The following is a 20680-nucleotide window of genomic DNA, read 5'->3' on the forward strand; positions in this document are numbered from 1 at the left end:
GCCAAATGCACCCTGTTATTAGTTAGGAAGTTCTGATTCTGGGTCTGTTTGCCTTCTTGAGGATTATACATGGCTTAATAAACAGTCGAAAAGGAAGAAATATTTAAATAATGGTTTGTGTTGGAAATCAGAGTATTTTATTATATTCATCTTGGTTGCTGCCAACTTTATGAACAGTTTTTCAAATTTTTGCTATTGAGAGCRGCTTATTTTTGACAAGTGAGTAAAATCACTTTAGTTTTATCATCATCCTGGTGGTAGTAGGCAAGTATATTTTGTGCTGAGGTTAGTGAATTTTCCATAATAATTTTGTAAGTGCTTGTAAATCATGAAACATTCATTTGGTATTTTGCCATTTTGCGGTAAGGTGTGTCTGTAGATGAAAACACCAGAAGCAGCAGCACAGTAAATTGTATTGTTTTGGTGTACAGTCTGATGAAATACTGATTTGAATTTTCAGTGATGGATTAACAAGTACCTGAAGCTCAAAGACTGGATCAGGGAACATATCAATAGTGTGATGATGGTTGCAAAAAGTTCCAAAAATAAAGCTTGCGTGGCACTTGCAACAAAAACTGCGAGTATTGGTGACCAGGGAAAGTTGCATACCTAAGAAAAATGATTCAGTTATCTAAAGGCCATCTTTTCAAGTTCAGGCTTGATTTGATCTTTACGTTTACAGTTTCATCTCATCATTTCTTAAAAACTCAGTTTTGGTTTCCGGTATATATTGGCTCCATTTTTCTACTACTCTAAAACTTCTTCCCTATCAATACAACAAATGAGTATGAGACAACACTTTTTTTCTTTCTCTCCCTGAGTGCTTTGCCATAGAGCTAATAACTAGTATTGGAAAGCAAATGTTGAGGCAGAGAGAGGGGGAACTGTAAAGCTTTTCTTGCTGAATTGGAGCTTAGGGTCATATTGCAATTTGGAATTGATGCTATTTTAATTTATTACATATTACAGATTTCATATTAAGTGGGGAAAGATGTATTGTGCACTCCCTCTTTTTTCTTAATTACTGTTTTTTGTTTTTTTAATTCTGTCCTTAAATTCTAACTTTAGAGATTTATATTTAGGTAAATAGTGAGGAGAGCTAAAGTAATGCATCTGAAAAACTGTAATTCTGGTTGTGTAGTTTTGTCTTAGTTTTGTATATTGACCTGAATAGTTTTAATATAGCTTTATTGTAGTTATAAGTGTAATGAAGYTGTGATCCCTTTTTCTGTGCATTTATTTTGGAGATGCTTAAAATCTTCATAGGAGGGGATGGATGCGTTTGGACAGTTCTGTTTTCCCCATTGATCCAGACAAAATGTGTGCTTAAAATGTGGTAATCTTGGTATTGGTTTGCCAATTCTTTCTTAATTTTGCATTTATTTAAAGTGTATTCTGAACTCCTTATTTTAGGAAATGTGCTTTATTCTGTAGTTAAAGAAGAAGGATCATTCAGACTTTTCACCATTCTCATCCTTACTAGGCATTCTTATTTGAGGTAAAATTAGCAAATTAAGGCAGGCATAAGCTTACACGTTGTATACAGCTCTTCAGAACTGTCTTGGGCTCTGTGTGTGTGTGTGTGTGTGTGTGCGTGCGGATGGACGCGGGGCTTGTTGTCTCCGCTTGTAGCTGCAGGGGTGGAGCTGAGAGAGGCCGGGAGCAGCTGCCTGCTTCCCGCTGGATCTGTGCCAGGGATTTCGAGTAGTCGCAGAACGCAACTGCAGGGCAAGCATCTGCTGGCCAGCCGTGGGGGCTCGCCTCGCGCTCTCCGTAGCTGCTGCGGGTGAGAGGTGAAAAAGCCTCTGCTTCACCTTTAGATAGGTGGAGTATGGGTGAGACTGCCAGCTCCACGTGAAGTTCCCAGCAGGCTCGTACTGTAAAAGGAAAAATAAAGATTGGGTATTTCTTTTAAACTTCAGCGTGGCTTTTGTTTTACCTACTGCAGACATAATAAGTTGAATTTTACTGTATTAGTGGTTAAGTAAAGCTCAAGCGCTCTTTCAGTGACCGACGTCGCACATCATTCCTCACCATCACCACCGTTCTGCCTGCATGTCCGGGCACCGAGAAGCCTGAAGAGTAACTTTTGTTTAACTATTCCTTTCTGCCCACTTCTGATTTCCAGTTAAATAATTGCAACTTTCACTCTGGACAAATGCTGTTTTGCAAAAGACCTGCAAAAGCTCTTTATTCTTATGTAAAGGAAGCTTCATTTTGATACGCTGTCTCACCTGCATGGTATGGTGATTTCTGTCACTTTGTAATAAGTAGAAGTGGGGGCACTTCCAGAGCAAATGGTACGAGAACGTGTGGAATTTTGGTATACTGGAACTCAGCCTGTTTTGTAACTGGAACTTAATGGGAAGATGCACAAATTCCTTTTGCTGAGTCTTCTGAGGACTTTGATTTCATGCATGTCATAGGTRTTTCTCTGAGGATACCTAGCCAGCTATGTTTTGGGGAGCAGGGAGTTTGGAGGTGAGCTTTGGTGGCTGATTGATGTGGCTGGAAGCGCTCTGCAGAGCTGCATCAGAAATGTGTAACTTGATACAGCAAAACAGGGCAGTAAACCCAGCGCCAAGGTGCTTGATGGATCTACAAATGTGCAGAACTTGGTAGACTGGGGTAAACCACAGCGCAAATGCTTTTCTCTAGCCACACGGCCGTAAGGGAAGTGTGTCAGCTGGCGTGCTCTGGTCCTGGCATTGGACCTGCCCTTCGGGCAGCTTCAGCAGAAGACTTGAGCCTTGGGACTCCTTTCCGGCTGGCAGTCTGCCAGCTCCTAAGTTTGGCAGGGTAAGGAGCACAGCATAAGATGTTTTTTATTTGATTTGCTTTGAGGTTAATGGTCCTGATTTGCTTTCACATTTAGATTTGCGGTCGTGCCTGTGCTACCAGTTATGAGAAACTGTATTTACAGTTTTGATTTTGGTATTATAGTAGAATGAATATTTTGACAAATTATGTGACTGCTTACAGCTTTATCATGGCAAAATTCTGGTCAGATTGGTTCCAGAAAAATCTTATGGTGCTGATTTTAAGCTAGTTTATAATGGGATTATATCAAATGATGTATACCTCAAAATAACAGTTAAAATATTCAAAAACTACTCCACTAGCCTGTTGACCAACCATGTTGAAATAGCTTCATAGATGAATTCTGAAATTTGCTTAGTATTGGTTTGGGGATTTCTTTTTAGGATATTTTTATTAAAAAAAAAATCAAAATTACTAGCTGCAGAATGAGTCTGTGCTGTGACAAATATAGGAATAAAGCTCTTTAATTTATATGCTTTGGTTTGTAAATACTCCCAAATAATTAAAAATAAACAATGCTCAGGTTCCTGATAACATGTAAAAGTTGTGAGTATCCTTTGTGCAGGTATCACTCAAGGAGCCTCGGTAGCGTCCCGCTGATAAGTGGGCAGTGAGTAGTCAGGGAGCAGCAAACGCTTTCTTCTCCAATGCCTCTTACATGTGTTAAATGGAGGTGGAAGTTGGCATTTCATTTAATAACTTTCCTATTCTTAATTCAAAGAAAAAAAAAAAAAACTTTGAAGAAAATCAGATTTTCACATTAAAGGGGGGGAGAGGAGAGCTAACAGCTTTGTGAAACCACTAAAAACTTAAATACTGCTAATAATTTTAAACTTTCTAAAGTTTAAAAACCTAACTATTGCAGAAAGTGTTCAAGCTGTGGGAAGCGACCTGAAGTCTAAAAATGTCTGGTGGACAAACATAAAGCTTAAAACGCCGTTCTTCTGAAATCTGAAAAGCTCAAGGTTTGTTGTCCTAGCTGGGAACAGTTATCACAAAGCGGAGGAGACTTTATCTTGGCCTTGCCTATTCTTAGCTCGTCAGAGGAGGTGAGACACAGCAGGCCACATACTCGAGGAGTGCGCCGAGGAGCGTGGAGGTTTTCTGTAGGTGGCCATGGATTTTAAACCTAACTAGCTTATTTTGTGGTGCACAATTGTTTTGTTTGTGCCAAGCGATTATTATCTTCTTTCACATTTTCCCAAAATGTTCAGACTTAACACCAATACTAGTCTTTCAAGCCCCTTTGCTGTGTTTTGGGGTATAAGGTTAGTAGCAGGTACTGTGTCATGCTGACGGTGTAGTGAAAAACTAAAACCTGCAACCCAGAAATGGATGTTCCCTATGTTAACTTCTTCATTTTTAGACATCTGTATTTTAAATAAAAGCACAGCATTAGCACATCAGTGTTAAATGACGATTACATTCTTTCAGCAAAATATTGCTCAATCACATATTTGTCACTCTTTGTCCTYACAGCTTTTCAGTGCTTTTTGTCATTGCCTGGTAGTCTTGTGGTCTTGTATTACATGGAGAACTTCTCAGATAGATGTACGCAACTTCCATAGCACTATGCGATTGTACACCAAGGACAATTTGTCCATTCATCTCTCTTCTTGTTGCTAAAAAAGACTGTGTGGTCATCACAAACGAGCTGCAAAATATGCACTCAAGAATGAGTGCTCACCCCAGCATGCTTATGGCTTAGTTTCTCTGAAGATTTGGTTCTTCTGGGTATAAAAGTCTTAAGGAGATGATATTTTTTTCTTCTGTTTAATGTCTTCGTAGGTTGGTTTCTACCCTTTACAGTATCTCTCATAAGTATGCTGCTTGTATTATTGTTCTGGCACTGCATGTTTTATAAACACTTTCACAGAAGTACTTTTAGTTTTGTTTTTTCTTTGACTCGTTTATTCGTGTGTTACTAGGATTATTAAAACAATCTTGTACTTCGACTTTACACTGCACTGCATATGAAACGCGTTTCCTCAAAGAAATGGAGAGCCGCTCAGAGGTCTGGCTGTATCACCGCCTGCATCAAAGCTAGAACAGCATGAAATTATCCAAATCCTCTGTACTTCATGTTACATGAGGCTTTTGACTCTGAAATCCTACTTGATGCTACTTTCATTCTTCTGATAACACAGTTGTAGGAAAGTAAGAGCAATTATAATTAGATCCACATTTCTGGGGATTGCCAGAGTCCCTTAAGACTCTGTGCGTTGCTGTGGGTATAAGGCAAGCTGCGGTTTCCATTCTGCCAATGCCTTTGTGAGATGGATGGCTCGCGTTTTTTCAAGTAAGCGGGACCGAAGAAATCCCAAACAGATACAGAACTTAAGGTCACATGAGAAATATGGTGAAAATTATCCTTCTATATCCCCATTTAAATCCAGGACCAAGTAAATAACATACGAATGTGTGGTTTGATTTTTTTTCTTTTCTTTCTTTCTTTCTTTTTTGTGGCCAACTAGAGGGATGATGAATAAAGAAGCAGAATTCCTGCTTCTGGATGTGCTAGAAGCACTTAGTGCTCTAGAGGTAGTCCTGGAACACGTTTTAGAGGGAAACTTTGAGATATTGAAGAAAGTGCAGGTGGTGAAGCACTGGAAGGTACTTGTGAGAATCTTAAAAGAGCAGTTTTGTTTCTAATTTCAAGGACACGGTCACATATTCAGCAAGCCTTTCATAAAAGCTCCTGCATTTATTCCACTTGCTGTGAACAAAACCTCCCAGTGTCAAATAACACAACAATCTCAGGGTATAGTCTTTTGCAGGTGTAACATTTTTATTAACTGACCAGCCCGGAAAGTAGTAAAGAGGATATTTGTGTGCAGCATTTACAGTATAAATGGTAAAGACCTAGGTGTCAAAACCACACTCTGGATGGATAGATATATTTCATCTTTTTCATGCATCAATATTTCCTTTCTGCAAATTTATCCTCTTCACTTTATTTTTGAAGAAAAAAAATATCTTGCTGATTATTTGTCRTGCTAGGGTTGGGTCTTGATGGTTAAGTCTTTATGCAGGCTGTTACTTTAATAGAAATTTCTCCAAGCAAAGCATAACTTAAGGTCGAAGAAACCTGCCTATTTTAGACACTTGTGCAGAAAACTTGTAATGTTCATCTGTTGGCATTATCACAGCAATCTTGGTTTTCTTGTTCATGTCCTAGAGCTTGTGTGTTTTTTGAGACCACTATGGAGATGATTTTTGTAGCTGGAAGCAAAGCTTTGTTTTTTGGGGGGGTTGCTTTTGTTTTTGAGGTGGCCTGTTGCTGCTTTAAGTGCTTCTAGAGGAAAATATCTGCCATATTCTCCTTCCTCACTTCTTGGTTTGAGCCACTCTGGTAATTCTTATCCTCGCTTGAGGAGTGACTCCTTGATTTAAAACCTGGGCTAGCACGACAGACCTGGCTGTCTGAGCGCTACAGCTGCTGTTTCAAGGATGCGTGTGAGCAGTGCTGGGTTGGGCAGAATGCTTTTGCTCACGAACCCTGCACAACTTTATGTATTGTATAATATGGTATTATCTTCCCCGTGCTTGAAAGCACTCGCCTAATATTGGATGCAGAAAAGGCTTAATAATGGTGGCTGCCAACGTGTCATAGCACATTTCAATTTACAGGGATCCAGACAGAACAGGAATTCAAGCGGAGTCTCTTCTACCAAAAGTGCTGCAAGTAGCCAATTTGTCACTGGCCCCCCACTCATGTCAGAGAGAGAGGAGGGGAAAAAAAAAAAAAAAGGAAAAAAGCATCTTCTTGTTCACGTTGGGAAGAATTTGGTGGCCTGCAAAAAGAGGCAGAACGCTGTAGCAGCTCGGTGTTTGATGTCTGCTTAGGAATTTATGAAACGAGTGATGTAATACTCAGTATTGCATCTGTCTAAATAATTTTTTTGGAAGTTGAGTTTCATTAGCTGTGGTTTGTGTGGAATGCTCTTACTTTTACCTTATGCTAAGCGACAAAACAATTTTTCCTTAAGTGTGAGCGCTGGGTGGAAAGCTTAGAATAGAGGCTGAGCTGGTTTTTAGTTTTGTTGCTTAGACATATTCTTGGTTACGTGAATTGTTTTAATGTTACAGACAGTAAGTTGAACAGCAGATTTGGGGTAAAAATGGTTAATAGTTGTTTCTGGGGCTGTTTACTCTTACAAAAAATTTGGAAGGGGCTGCATGTTTCTGTTCAGGTTACTCTGCTCTAATGTTAGCTTATTTAAAATAAAAACAGCGTATTTGGGTTGCAGCAGCAATCTCCTTTCTGGAGATTGCAGAAAATACCAGATGGGAACAAAATTAGGGGCAGGCAGACTTGGACACAGCATAGTATTGAAAAGATGAAAAAAGGAATCCTGTTTTTGTGACTTTGAATTCTGCAGCATAAGCAAGAGCATGTTAATGCATTGTAGTCCAAGTAAAAATGAGGCTTGTTTCTCTCCCTTGACTTTTTCCTGCTCTTATTCTGCAAAGAAAATGGAATAGAATCCACTACAAAGTATATTTACACTCTTTTTTAATTTCTAGAAAGCAAAGTAAGCTGTTTGCTACAATGGCTGGGGAAGGATGCACAAAACTCATGAAAAGGGTCATTGTTGTGACAAATAGTGTGAGAATATGATGATATATATGTATATATGTGTGTGTGTTATGTATATATGTGTGTGTGTAGGCAGAAGGTCGCTAAATGGCGCATGAATCTGTGCTAGACCGGATCAGTGTAGGCCCTTGAAGTGTGTGTTTTTGGTAGGCAGGGAAACTTGAAGCAAATTTTGGATATTGCAGATGCTTTACTTGATTGTGGTTTCTATGGTTATAGTTTGCTGTGGTTAAAAATGTACTGCTGTACTTGTTTTGCTTGGCTTTTTTGTAAAGGACTTGTAACCAGTGAATCCTGGCTGTAGTAGTAGCATAAGGTCTTATTGGAAGATTGTATTACTTCTATTATTATGCTGGTGGCTGGCTGCTTTTCTTTTTTTCTTTCTTTTCTTTCCTTTTTTCTTTTTCTTTTTTTTTTTAACCTTCCTATACTAATGTGAATGGAATGGCCAAATTGGAAAGCTATTGGTTTTTTAAAAACCTGTTTTTTCAAGCACAGCAGATTTAAAAATGTGTTGYGTATTAAGGAAAGTCTGAGCAGTTTGCTGCTGCCTTGCTCTGCGTAGGAAGAGGAGCCCTATCAATAAGCCCGGGCCCACCCCTTCCCCGAAGGTCCCCTTTTCTGTGCGTGCTCTTCCTGCTCTCTCCTTGCTTTCAGTTTTGTTTGCTGTTACCGTAGTAATCTTACGGTGTAAGAAGGGATATGCAAATACGGTTTCTGGAGAAGTTGTGCTAGTTATGTCAGCGACTCTCCAGAAAATGATAAAGCTTAATAAATGTCGTGTGCTGTCAAAAACGCAGATTCAGAGTGGGAGATAGTGTGGGGAGGTGCCTGTGCGTGAGCACTTTTTTTTTTTTTTTTTTTTAGTAGTAGCCCTCTCTGGGGAAAAGCAACAGTATTTTGAAATGCCAATGAGATTATTTTTTTTTAGTTGATAAGTTTCCATTTTAAAAATCGTATCTTGCTTCAAGCAAGTGCTGCAGCACTGTAACAGCAGCTGGGTGGTCATTAAAGTTGCAGCGTGCATGGAAATAACACCCCAAAGAAGCAGGGCAGAGCCGAACCAAGCAGCAAGCTTTAACGGAGGTGTTCTCAGGTTCTTGAAGTGGGATTCCCCGATACGCTTCTAAGATAAAATGCTCAAGCACAAACAGCTAGAGTTTCGGATTTAACTGGTTGCCTAAACAGCAAATAAGCGTAAGCCAGGGTAGAAAAGGCAGCTTCAAGCGGTGAGGTTAATCATGTAGGGAGATGGTATCTGCCCTTTCTCCAAAGGTTTCTCAACGTTTTCTTTAACATGCGTTCTTTATAGGCAGAGGGACGTGAAGATTGAGAAACAGGGTGTGAACGTCCCGTTTTTTATGTAACAGTATTAGCTGCTGAGAAGGGAAAGTTTCAGGATCCTGCCGTCACTGGAGGAGTAAAGGATGGCCAGGTCGCTTTACACGAGCTCCTCTAGCCAGCTCTTAGCGCCGTTGCGTTGACCCGAAAATCTCCTCCACGCAACCAGGACGTTTCGTTTCTTTTGTCTGTCTGTTCACTGTCATACAGGCAGAAGTTGCAGTGTGTTGGGCTTTTAAATGCAAGGATGCAAAATAGCATCAGTATGCCACTGAGGATTTTAGTAAGTTGCTACTCTTTTATGGTGATTCGTCCAAGGGAAAAATGCTTGTGGAGGTCAGTTGATACATAGCATCTTTCTGCGGGAGTGTTGGTAACTTGAGTCTGGCTCTGYAGAGCAAACAGCTCTCTTGCACTTTTTCCCCCTGTTCCCCCAGAAAACAAAACCAAAAGGACATTTGTGTTGCATTTTCATTACGTTGGTGAGTAAGCTAAAGCCTGGGAGGATTTTCTGCTTCCCTGCTTGGCTGAAGCCACTGCGTGAGAAGTGTTCTGCAAGCTGCTCTGTGCAGCAGTTAACTTCTTGATCTGACCTGTAAAACTTTTCAGCACCAGGGTTATTTAAAAAAAAAAACATAACTGGAACCTGGAAGGGCTAAAGTCCAGGTCGTCTTTGTGCTCTGGGAAATGTATGCCGGCTGTAGCATAAAATGTATGAGAGCTTCTCTGCTGGGTGAAAAATGCAAATGTCTCCGTTTTGGAAACTGCTTGCTAACCTGGTTCCAGTCCGTTGCGGACACTTAATGATAACAACCTGGTGTAGCGTGGTGTAGTTTGGATTTTCATGTGGCGGCAATAGAACTTTTTCTGGATGTTCATTGTCTGTGTTTTTCTTCTCTAAAGGCAGATGTTATGTTTGAGCCATTAATATTTTGTAAGTTTATTAAAAAGAAAACCGTGAAACCACTAAGCAGCTTTTTTTAAGAAAACCCCTATCTCTAGATGTTTGTAACAGAAGCAAAAAACACCAGAGATGGTTCTAAAGGGTGTRATGGTGCTGCTTGTTAAAGCAGGTTTACAGAGCCGCCGTACTGGAAGAGTAGCCGCCATCTGCTCATGGAAGTATCTGTAACCGCTTGGGGTTGGTATTCGGTACGGCTGACCGGCGCCCAAGAGCTGGCTTTCCGAAGGGCTGGGCAGGCAGCCGTTCTTCGGATCCTGGGCAGGTACCTGAGAGGCAGGACTGCTCTTAGCGTAAATTATGTGTCGACTCTGTGAAGAGAGATGAACTCAAGACCTTTGCGCAAAGGTAGAGCTCTAGTCCTTGGATTTCTATGTGCCAGGTGTCGTTTTAAGACAACAGTTGCATACTGTGTATAAAAGGCTTTCATTAACAACCTGTTATGGTCCAACCTATGCAGAATATTGGAATTGTATTTATAGCCAATATAACAGGTATGGACAAGTGTGATCAAGTGTTGCAATTAGTATTTAGCTCATGACTGAGGACTAAGAGGGCTGAAAACCTAGTTTGCTTCTCCTCCTAAGCTGCGTGGACGTGGGGAGCCTAGATCTCTCTGGCACGTGAAGGGGTTGAATCAGTCACAAGTGGTCAAGAGCATTCACAGTATAAACGCCCTCATCGTGCCAGGCCAGAGCGAGAGGTCTCAAGTTGTTGAGCTAAGAGGAGATACAAGGTTGGATGAGGCAAGCAGAAGACACTAGGGTATAAATTTCTGTGACACTATACAGGGACCAAATTATTGGTTATATGTCAAGGTATGCTTTTTGTATAAATCACAATTTGAAATGAAAACTCTTTGAAAGACAGGGTTTTTCTTGTGTATTTTGTCCCCCCTTTTTCTTTTTTGCTCCAGCCTCTGAGTTTTATTCCTAGAAATCACTTATCACCTGCGCTGCCCTTTGAACTTTGTTAATTCACTCAGACTCAAGTCCGCTGCCACYGGTCGTAGCAGAAACTGGTCACTGGGTCTCAATTTACCTTGTGTTGCCACTTGCTGTAGATAGGAATAGCCGCTCTTTTTCTTTTACGCCACGGCCCGGCAGGCACGTTCTCCAGCACCTCCAGTAAGCAGGGCTTTTGAGACTCTCGTCGTGTTTTGGAAGAGCCTGACTCTCTTTTGCCTCTTTTTTCGGTCTAACTGAATGTACATTGTATAAATTACTGAGCACTGTTCGGAGATGGTAGACAATTGTGTGAAGACAGCGTGTCAGAGGCTGGCACAGCCTTTCCTCCTAATGGAATAGTGAATGCCTGTTTGTTTTTTATTTTCTTTGCAGTGAATTTCAATCTCGGTCTTTGGGACAAAGTAATCTCAGTTACCTTCTGTTGTTCTTTGTTATCTGTGCTAAGTTCGCTGCTCAGGGAACAAGAACTCATTTGAAAAATTAAATTGAAAGATATGAAGGAGACTGATTTTTATCAGCAAACTTATTTTTATTGTTACCTCTTAAAGCATAGCTGTGTTGTATGGTTGGCAACTTCTTGAACGCTGCTTTTCAATATTCTCCCAAAACTTTGGGCTGTGATTTTATGAAATGGATGCAAAAAGGGAGCATTATGTGACTTAAGAATATTAGAAGAGGCTAAAAACTGATGAAATGTCAATTTGGAGTAGTTCTTAGTTTGAAAATTTCACATTTGTTTGGTAGCAACAGTAATACCTGATATTAAATAAGGGCATCATTTGGTTCTTTTTAAGTAAAGCATTCTTCCCTGGTTGCTGAAATTGGTCTTCACAGTGCTTTTTGCAAAGTCGTTTTTGCTGTATAAAAATTGATTGTGGATTTTTTTTTCTTCCATTCTCATTATAGAAAACCTAGAATAAACTCTCAGCTGGTGGCACAACAAGTTGCCCAACAATATGCAACCCCACCACCACCTAAGAAGGAGAAGAAGGAGAAAGTGGAAAAACAAGACAAAGAAAAGCCTGACAAAGAAAAAGAAATTAGTCCAAGTGTTACGAAGAAGAACACTAACAAGAAGACTAAGTAAGTTTCAAGGATACTCTATTAAATGTGGAGTGATTTAAGTAGTACTGTGTGTTGATTAAGTGCAGTTAATCTAACATCATCATCTTCCCTCTCCCCTCCAACTCTTACAGACCAAAGTCAGATATTGTGAAAGATCCTCCTAGCGAAGCAAACAGCATACAGTCTGGGAATACTACAACAAAGACCAGCGACTCAAATCACACCTCAAGGTAACTTTATCATCAGAAGTTAAGTTCTCAATATCTGAGAGTTGCGTTAAACAGCAGACACTTCCCCCGTCCTCCCTGGTGGACCGACGGGGACAGAACACTGAGGTCTGTCCGTCAGCATGACGAGACCATGAGTGGTTTTGAACTTCCTCCATGCGTAAGCACTCAAACACTCATCTGGTGAGGGCAGATTCAGGCACTGAAAATATTTGTCATATTAGCCACTCAGTTTTAGTTTCTTTGCTGAAAGAATCATGTGTGAATTGGGTAATAAAGTTTTTGATTGCAAAACACAGTGCGCAAAAAAAAAAAAAAAATCAAAATGAACCAGCGATTATAATGGTTCTTATCAAATTCTTAACTTCATTCCCTTACATTCAGTAGCAGTGAATGTAGGGTTACTTTACTTCTCCCCCACCACCCCCCCTTAAAAATCACGCACTGTAGTTATTAAGATGATTCTCTTGAGTATTCTGGAATTAAAAGACTGAACAAATTTGTTAGTATCTTGGCATTAGCAAAAAAATATGAATGGTGGTTTCGTATTTGTCTAGGTTTGAAATGGTTGGTTGAATAGATATTTTTCAAATGAGTAGCTAGCTATGGAGAGAGTCCTAATCTCACCTGTACTGATATTCCATGCTTGTTCTTTAAGTGATGCTTTGTGCTTTATTTCCTAAATTAACAAATCCTGGGCCAAAGTAGTCATATTGTTTAAGTTATAAAGCTACAAGAGGCAGAATTCAGCTGTGCACTCTGCCTATGTGAGCTATATAGGAATTGCATCTCTTTTTTTGGAAACACTTCTCTTGTTTGGCCACAAACCTTTTCAGCTAGAAAAGAGGACATGAAGCATCAGAGTGTTTAATTTTGCAAAATATGTAAATGGGCCAATCTGTTTGCTTTCTGTAGAGAGAAAAAGTTGTGTGCGTGTGCTAGAGAGATTGTCTTGAGGTTTCYGTCTGTACTTAATCTGCTCTGTTGCGCTGGGGAGGCCACCTAAAACCTCCTTCAGATATGATTAGAAGGTTCAATTCTAAAACTGACCTTGGAAAAAAAATCTGTGAGCAGGACTGTTCAGAAATCCTGTACCTCTTCGCTTTGCTTCTCTCCAGTTTTTCCATGTTACTTTTTCATTATGCTTGAAGAGGCATAGAAAGTTTCATTCATGCACTTGTGCATAGTTTCTTTCAAAGGGTCTCAGTAGCAGCAGCTTTTCCAGGCAGAGTTTAATGCAGCCTGGGCCATGTGAACTCTGTTGAATGTCATCTCATTTTTTTACAATGTGTGACTATGAGTGATGGCTTCTGACAAGCAATAGCAGAAGTGCAGGTTCAACGCTGGAGAAAGATRCRGGCAGTAAGGTCGCTTCCAGTATCTGGGCCAGCATTTTTTGACTGTTACTGAGTACGAGAGAAAACAAATGACCCCATCAAATTACAGGAAGAACTGGGTTTCCTAGAGGAACTTGAAGCTTAAGGAGGAAAATACATACGCTCACTACGCTTCCTGGCATGTTTACTGCTGTTTGCTGCCGATTCTTTGGGGCGGTCTTAATCTGCCGAGGCAATGTCTGAGAGCTGATGAAACCGCGTGAATTTGCTGAGCTAGTTGGCCTTTCTCGTTACCCGCAAACAAGGTGATGCCCGTGGTTATGTGTTAAAATTGCTAACTCTTGCAAGTGCGTATGTACAACGCACACACGTGGGTGTATGTCTCACTAATGCTGGAATTTACTAAGCACAACTTCTGTTTTGAAAAGGTTAGTCAGTAAACCATGGGGCCATTTCAAGTCAGAGGTTTTAGTGATAGTTACCCCAGCACAATAATATTTTAATTATATTTTCTACCTATTAGAAAGACTTTTCCCATTGTACTTTTTAAAACCTGAAACTGCCTCCTAGGTTAGATGCAAAAATACTATTTTTGGTGTAGTAATTCCTTCATAATTTTTATTAAGGAAGCTTTGCAAAAATATAATTGTTCATTAATATTTTCTTCTATTCTGTCTAGTTCTAAAATATCACTTGGTTAACTATAGCATATATGAAGTCAGCTTAATTTCCTCCTCTTTAAGGTTGTATTATGCAGTGTACACAGAAGAGAAAAGACGAGTGATTTAAAAGCTAGAGCTTGATCCCAGAGTTATCCTATCCTTCCCTCTGTCTCTTCAAATAAGTTAGTTCTCAGCAAGCTACTTCTCACTGATGTACGAAGACTCTCCTTTGTAATTTCCCTTTGGGGAATATTCCTCTTCTTAAGTCTGACCCTTAATTAGGAGCAAAAGCTGTAAATTGCAGCAGTCACTGCAGCTGACTTGAAATTTGTTGGTAGAGGAACAGCCCAGGTATTTGCAGTACTTGCCTTTAAAGTTTGCCTTTAAAATAACTTTGTTGTGTCAGAGCTTTGGACCAAACCCTGAAATGCGCATGAATGTCAGCTTCCTCGAGTCTAGACCCTTATTAGCTGCATTGCTAATTGAATGATAGCACAGCATGCAAATTACAGAGATAATCCTGAGCTATAAATACCAGGGTATTCTTCCCTGTCTTTTCTCCTGACTGAAAGAGCTAGCTGCAAGAAGTATCATTGTACGTTCTGGGTTTTGTTTACAATAGCCTTGTTCCAGAGGGAGCATTTTGAGCAATTTTATACATGGGCTGATTGGGCATCTGATTTGTATAAACTCGAAGCAGTTGAAAGAGAAGCCAAGCTGTCCCAGTGCCTGTGTTGTTTGCAGCTGCAGAGTTCCAATATGGGAATGAAAGAGCCATGTTCAAATGCTTTCATGTGGTTTTGTATTGCAGAGTCACAGCCTTGTCTCATAACATCAGGGCACATGATGAGATGGAGAATTTAGATAGCAGAATTCTTTCATCTGCCCCGTGGGGAGGAGATCCTTAGTGCTCTCTGGCTCCTGTCCGCATGGCTCTGTTGTAGTGTCCTTTTTGGCTGAGCTGGATTAAAGATAACAGCCTAGAGCCCAGCGCTCGTCGCAGAGCTCTGCAAGACAGGTCTTTCCTCTGGGACTGAGCATGCTGCTGCAGCCCTCGCAGACTGTGCTGTTGCGGGGAGCAGAAGGTCAAACCTTCGTCCTTTGCACTGTGCTATGCAGCATTTGCTGCTACCTGTATTCTCTTCCTGATTTATTGCTGTCTCTGCAGGCGAGTGGAGGACAAGTCACTGAGTTTGTTGTTGAATTTTTTTTTTTAATAATAAACTTTTCCTTTCTTTTAAATGTTTTTTTTAATTTCTTCTAGACCCAGACTGAAAAATGTGGACAGAAGTACTGCACAGCAGCTGGCAGTCACAGTGGGAAATGTCACAGTAATTATCACAGACTTTAAAGAAAAGACTCGCTCCTCGTCCACGTCGTCTTCTACAGTGACCTCCAGTGCAGGATCAGAACAACAGAATCAGAGCAGCTCTGGCTCTGAGAGCACAGACAAGGGCTCGTCCCGCTCCTCCACGCCAAAGGGGGACATGTCGGCAGTCAACGACGAATCTTTCTGAAAAATTGCACATGGAGTTGTGGAAACTATGAATCAGGGTATGAAATTCAAACACTCCACCTGCCCATGCTGTTCAAATCCTGGAGAGCCTCTTCTGTGCTTGAACACACACTTTCTTGGACATCGACCTCTTACTGATGCAGCCAGGATAATTTCTGCTTGCCATGGGCATCTGGCCACCAAGGAATTTCTCACCCTAACGATTACTCTTGACACTTTTATGTATTCCATTGTTTTATATGATTTTCCTAACAATCATTTATAATTGGATGTGCTCCTGAATCTACTTTTTTATAATATCTGCTGTGCACAATTTTCCATGAACATTACAACTTTTTGTTTTGGGGTAGGGAGTGGGTGGGAAGGGAAGGGGGCTTTATTTATTGCATTCACAAACTCCATCCTCTTTCAACATATCCTTTTTAAGTTCAGTTCTTCTTCCAGTTATACTGTGTACTATCAGTTTTGATATAAATTATATATAAATATATATATAAATAAATATATATAAAGGGTTATTTGAAACCAATACATGGAAACGCTGGTGCTTGAAACACTGTGAAGTGAAAAAAATATTGAACAGTTAAAGATCTGGGACAGTCCCCTTCTGTGAAAGTACTGAAACTGAAACGGAACTGGTCTTAGGTGAAAAGTGCGTTCCTGAAGGTTTGAACCTAGATGGGACCCATTCTCTCTCTTGTTCCTTCCCCATTTCTTCTCTAATTAATAGCAAAAATGTACTGGACAGATGGTTCTGAATTTTCCGCATTGGGACCTGAGGTTAGAAGATTGCTCCAGATAGCTTGTATTTCCAGTAGGGTAACTCCGAGTGGCAGTTTGCAGGTCCTGGTCCGATCGGAGTGCAAGTGCTCGGCACGAGGCTGGCTTCAGACTGCCGCGGGTTACCGTACGCGTTGGTAATGCGGCTGTTGCTGGGTCTTGCATAGCCRATCCCACAGGAGCGCGGTATTCTTAGGTCGATGAATTTCGTGCATTTTCCCTGCTGTTGGGATAACGTTTTTTGTTTGAATTCGATCTGTATTCTGAGAGCGATTCCTGAACAGTTTATCATCCAGCGATGGCATTAGGCTTGTCAGCGTTTGGACACTTCTGGATACCCTGCTGTGGAAACAAAAGTTGTGAAAAGCTTTCATGCTGGCAAGTAAGCAACAAGTGCAACCCGTACTCATGACCAGTATCTCCTTCATTCTTGCTCTAAGGCTGTTCAGACTGGTTTGTTTTTGTTTTGTTTTGCTTTTCCTGGCCTGTTAGTGTTGCTTTACAGTTTACCTTCCATGCATTATCCTGCTAAAACACTAGTCTGAAGAGGTGAAACAAACTTTCCTTTTTCTTTTTTTAATAACCTCTTTTGGCTTTTCGTCCTTATTTAGTGGCCCCAGGGTGCTTTGCAGTAATTTCAGGCACAGAGACTGCGACTTTATTTGACATCAAATACATAACTTTCGGGTATGACAAAAGAGGGCCACTTACTGGCAACTTTTTGCCAGCTTGTTATATTGTGAATTATTTGATTATTTGCTTAGCAAGAAAAATTTCTCTTTGTGGAGGCAACTGATTTAAAATTTCTTTTAAAATCTGTGTGGTTTTGAGTAGCAGACGTAGGTTCTTTTCACGCTGGTGACAGAAATCTGTGATTAACCCATTACGACTTCTGCTCGAAGGTACGTGCAGTGGCAATGCTTTTGCAGCTGTGGTTTTCTTCTGAATACGTTAGCATGGGCACCCCGATTTAATTCTGCTTATATTCACAGTATAGGCTGTCTTTACCTTTTTAAGCGTTTTTAAAGTATTTATTAAAGAACCAAAGGAAACCAGATGCTTCCTATGAGCATCATGACAATTTATTATACATAGTTTTAAATACTATGAATTTCTCAATCCACATTTTAACATTAGTGGGATATTGCAAAGACATTCCTTTTCCAGTTTTTACTGTTCCTTTAAGGGTCTCAGGGAGGGTAAACTGGTCAGCCATATTTATTTATTTTACTGAAATGTATTGGAATAATTTTTTTAAGAGAGATTTTTGAAGATGCCCCTGAACTTGTATATTTTGCACTGCTTTATAAATGATCCATTATCAATTAGGCTTGCGTGCATTTTGGCCGTGATCCAGCAAAGCATGTAAGCGCGTGGCCAGTCCCTCTGGCTTCGGTGGGACTAACTGTGGTGCTTAAAGTCAACCACGTGCTTGCATTCTGTGTTGAATCTGGGAAATTGTGAGGAAAAAAAAAAAAAAAAGCATTGTGTGTACCAGGAAATTGCTTTTTAAAAAGTGAATGGACCTGTAGATTAGTTGAAAAAGCTTTAACACAGTAACCAGCTACTCATAGGCTGCTGATTAAGTCAGTAAAATCTGTTTTTTGGGTGTGCCTCCTTGATAAAATAGCTTACTGTAAATAAGTGGGAAAGTTTTTTTGGAACAAGTGACCTGGAATTCTGCATTTAATAGAAATTGCTGGCTAAGCATTGAACTTACCGGGCCTCATTCTTAGCTGTTGTGTTGTGGACTTGAAGGATAGTGTTTACTTTTACACTTAATTTTTGAACTTGACGCCCCCAAGGCATGTGTCTGGAAATGGAATTCCCTTCTCACTCTGCATCCTTAGGTTATCCTGCTATTTTGGGGGAGCATGTTTAAATAAATAAAAAGAACAAAAACACTAGTTTAGAGGAAGGACCAGATTCTTGGTATTCAGTGGCACAGAAAGCAGGTAAGTAAAGCACAGTGTTATGTTTGCTAAGTTTCAACTTTTACACAGACACACACACACAGACACACACAGACACCAACACAGCTTGCCTGACTTGCTCAGTTTGACATAGTTATGCAAAGGAAAAATAAAAGCATTTTACACAAACAGGCTATTTATTTTGATTGGAACACTTTGCTTGTTTTGAATTGGACAGATCTAAAATTTGGCAGTAGCTTCTGTGAGTTTATTTCCACTGAGATGTTTTCACCTGCCTTATCAAGATCATTCTCAGTCTACTTTTTTAAGCTCTACCATAAACTTAAATTATTGAAAATTTATTAATTGCTGACTATATAATAACCTTTGCTTGTATGTAACCGAATGGTTTTAAGAGCCAACATTTAGAGTATGACAATGGAGCTGAACAGTTTTTAATGCGCAAGCAGTTCTGTTCTTGTGTATGACTTGTAACCTTAATTTACTGTGTAAAGATGGTTACATTATTTCCTTAGCTTTGTTTGTTGGAGACAAATATAGAATGCTTGTTTAAGTATGTCAAAACATAATCTTATCTTGTGGATTTTTATGTTAATGTATTATACGAGCTATATTTTTCATTTGCCCAGAAAGACAGCTTGTATAACGCTTTTGAAAGTTTTTCCGCTCTGTAAAGTCTTTAGAGCTGACAGTCCTGTTAGGTTTGTTTTAATCTTCATGCTAAAGTGTCAATGGTGGTTTTGTGAACTGGTCAGAAATTCACAGGTCTTAAATGTTTTCGGGAAATTTATATTGGACACTGCTCTTTGTCTAGCAAATAAAAGATGTTAATATATTCCTGTTACTGGCATGTGCACGACTGTTATTAGAAGCCACTTTATCATTTTCCTGCTTTAAATAGAAATGTCTATTTATGAATTCTGCTTGTAGTTTTTTCACAAATAAAATAGTAAAATTTAATTAAATCTGAAAGCTCTCTTTTTTGGGAGATGCCACTATTCAAAAAAGTGAAGAGTCCTATTGCTGAAGCAATTTATCATTCCGTACGTCTTGAACGTGAGCCGCAGCTCGCGTACCCCAGTCCTGCAAACACATGCTTGTGCGCACAGGTAACGTCAGTCATGTGAGTAAATCCTTTCTGTTCCCCGGGACCAACTACTAAGGAAAGCTTCTATTGGATGTGTTTGCAGAATTTGGGTTCTGTTACTTTGAAATAATCATTTTCCCCCTTTCTGTAGCTGCAGAAATGGTGAAGCTTAGTGCAAAGGATTTTAGTGAGAACCCTTGGGAGTTCAGTGTGTTGTCTTGTGCTAACAAACTCCCGTGAGTAAAATTATTGAAGTTTAATTGAAAGTCTAATTATATTTTTGTAATGTAAAAGCACTAGTATTTTGCAAGCAGTGTTTCCTTCCTTGAGCTAGGAATCAAGATGTAGATATAACATAAATTACTTTTTCTAGTTCAGATTTTTTTTCCCCACATGTGACTGAAGACACTTGATGTAACTTCAAAATTCAAATTCAAGTTGAAAATTGAGAAATGAAGCAATAGGTAAAACGCAAAGAAAAAAGTCTTACTCAGAAGTTGTTCCTCAGGAACATGAGGACAGGTATTAAACTAGAAGTAGTTTGGATATTTTCTGTGTGCGTGGCGGGGGGGGAGCGTGTGTTACAACTAGAGGTTGCTTTAAAAAAAATACTACGCAAACAGACTCTTAAATGCTTTTAACCTCAGTTGGAAATGGTTCAAAGTACTTTGTGCCAAGAATAAGAAGAAACAGGAAAGGTAGTGGTTGTTGTACGGCCCCGCGACGCGCTCGCTCGGCGTGCCAGGTGGAGAAGTCGAGAAACGGCCTTCGCCTCCGAGCGCCTCCGAGCCCTGACGTCCCGCGGCGGCAGCGGCGGTGGACAGGAGCGGCTGCCGGGACCCGCGGGAAGGGCCGGTGCCTCCAGCCTGCGGCAGCGACGGAACCGGGCTCAGCCCGCCGCCGGCGCAGGGCAGCGCGCGGGGGCCTTTGGGTTATCGGCGGCCGCGATATTTGGGTTATCGGCCCCGCGGGAATCTCCTGCGTGGGGCCGCGAGAGCCGCAGCCCGGCCGCCTGTAGGGACAGGCACAGCAGCCGCGGGCGAAAGGAGAAGGCTGGAGGCTGCGGTGGAAAGATCGCATGATTCGTTTTTAAGGTATGTGCTGCATTTAAAAGTTATATTTAAAGGTTTTATTTTGTTACCTATACGCAACATGGAAGAAGTTGGGGAGATGTGAATTAGGGACACTAGTTCTCCATTCTTCAGTGTCTTTCAAACTAATTTCTGACCTAAAATGTCAATTATTTTAAAACTTGAAGATGTTGGGCCTGGTGATTAAAAATATATATATATATCAGCACCCAATCACATCACTGTGGAGGAAAAAAAAAAAACTCTGTAAGGCTTGTATGTGTCACCCGCTTTTTAAAGCTTTCTATAAAG

General features: G+C 40.4%; 1 protein-coding gene across 1 annotated transcript; it reads left to right on the top strand.

Moving 5' to 3' along the window:
* The first annotated feature begins 5301 nt into the window (after positions 1-5301).
* Positions 5302-19171, top strand: RYBP (RING1 and YY1 binding protein). The gene is made up of 5 exons (XM_026075007.1): positions 5302-5433; positions 10310-10458; positions 11597-11773; positions 11887-11985; positions 15246-19171. The coding sequence occupies exons 1-5, from the start codon at positions 5302-5304 to the stop codon at positions 15496-15498; spliced, it is 810 nt and encodes a 269-aa protein (XP_025930792.1). The 3' UTR covers positions 15499-19171.
* Positions 19172-20680: the final 1509 nt, after the last annotated feature.

The sequence above is a fragment of the Apteryx rowi genome, unplaced genomic scaffold (assembly GCF_003343035.1).
Source record: "Apteryx rowi isolate R43461 unplaced genomic scaffold, aptRow1 scaffold_4, whole genome shotgun sequence".
Lineage (NCBI taxonomy): Eukaryota > Metazoa > Chordata > Aves > Apterygiformes > Apterygidae > Apteryx > Apteryx rowi.

Coding starts and splice junctions, on each gene's coding strand:
- RYBP (XM_026075007.1), top strand. CDS start 5,302: ATGAATAAAGAAGCAGAATTCCTGCTTCTGGATGTGCTAGAAGCACTT. Junction 5,434..10,309: donor AGGTGGTGAAGCACTGGAAG/GTACTTGTGAGA, acceptor TCTCCTCCTAAG/CTGCGTGGACGTGGGGAGCC. Junction 10,459..11,596: donor GAGCTAAGAGGAGATACAAG/GTTGGATGAGGC, acceptor TTCTCATTATAG/AAAACCTAGAATAAACTCTC.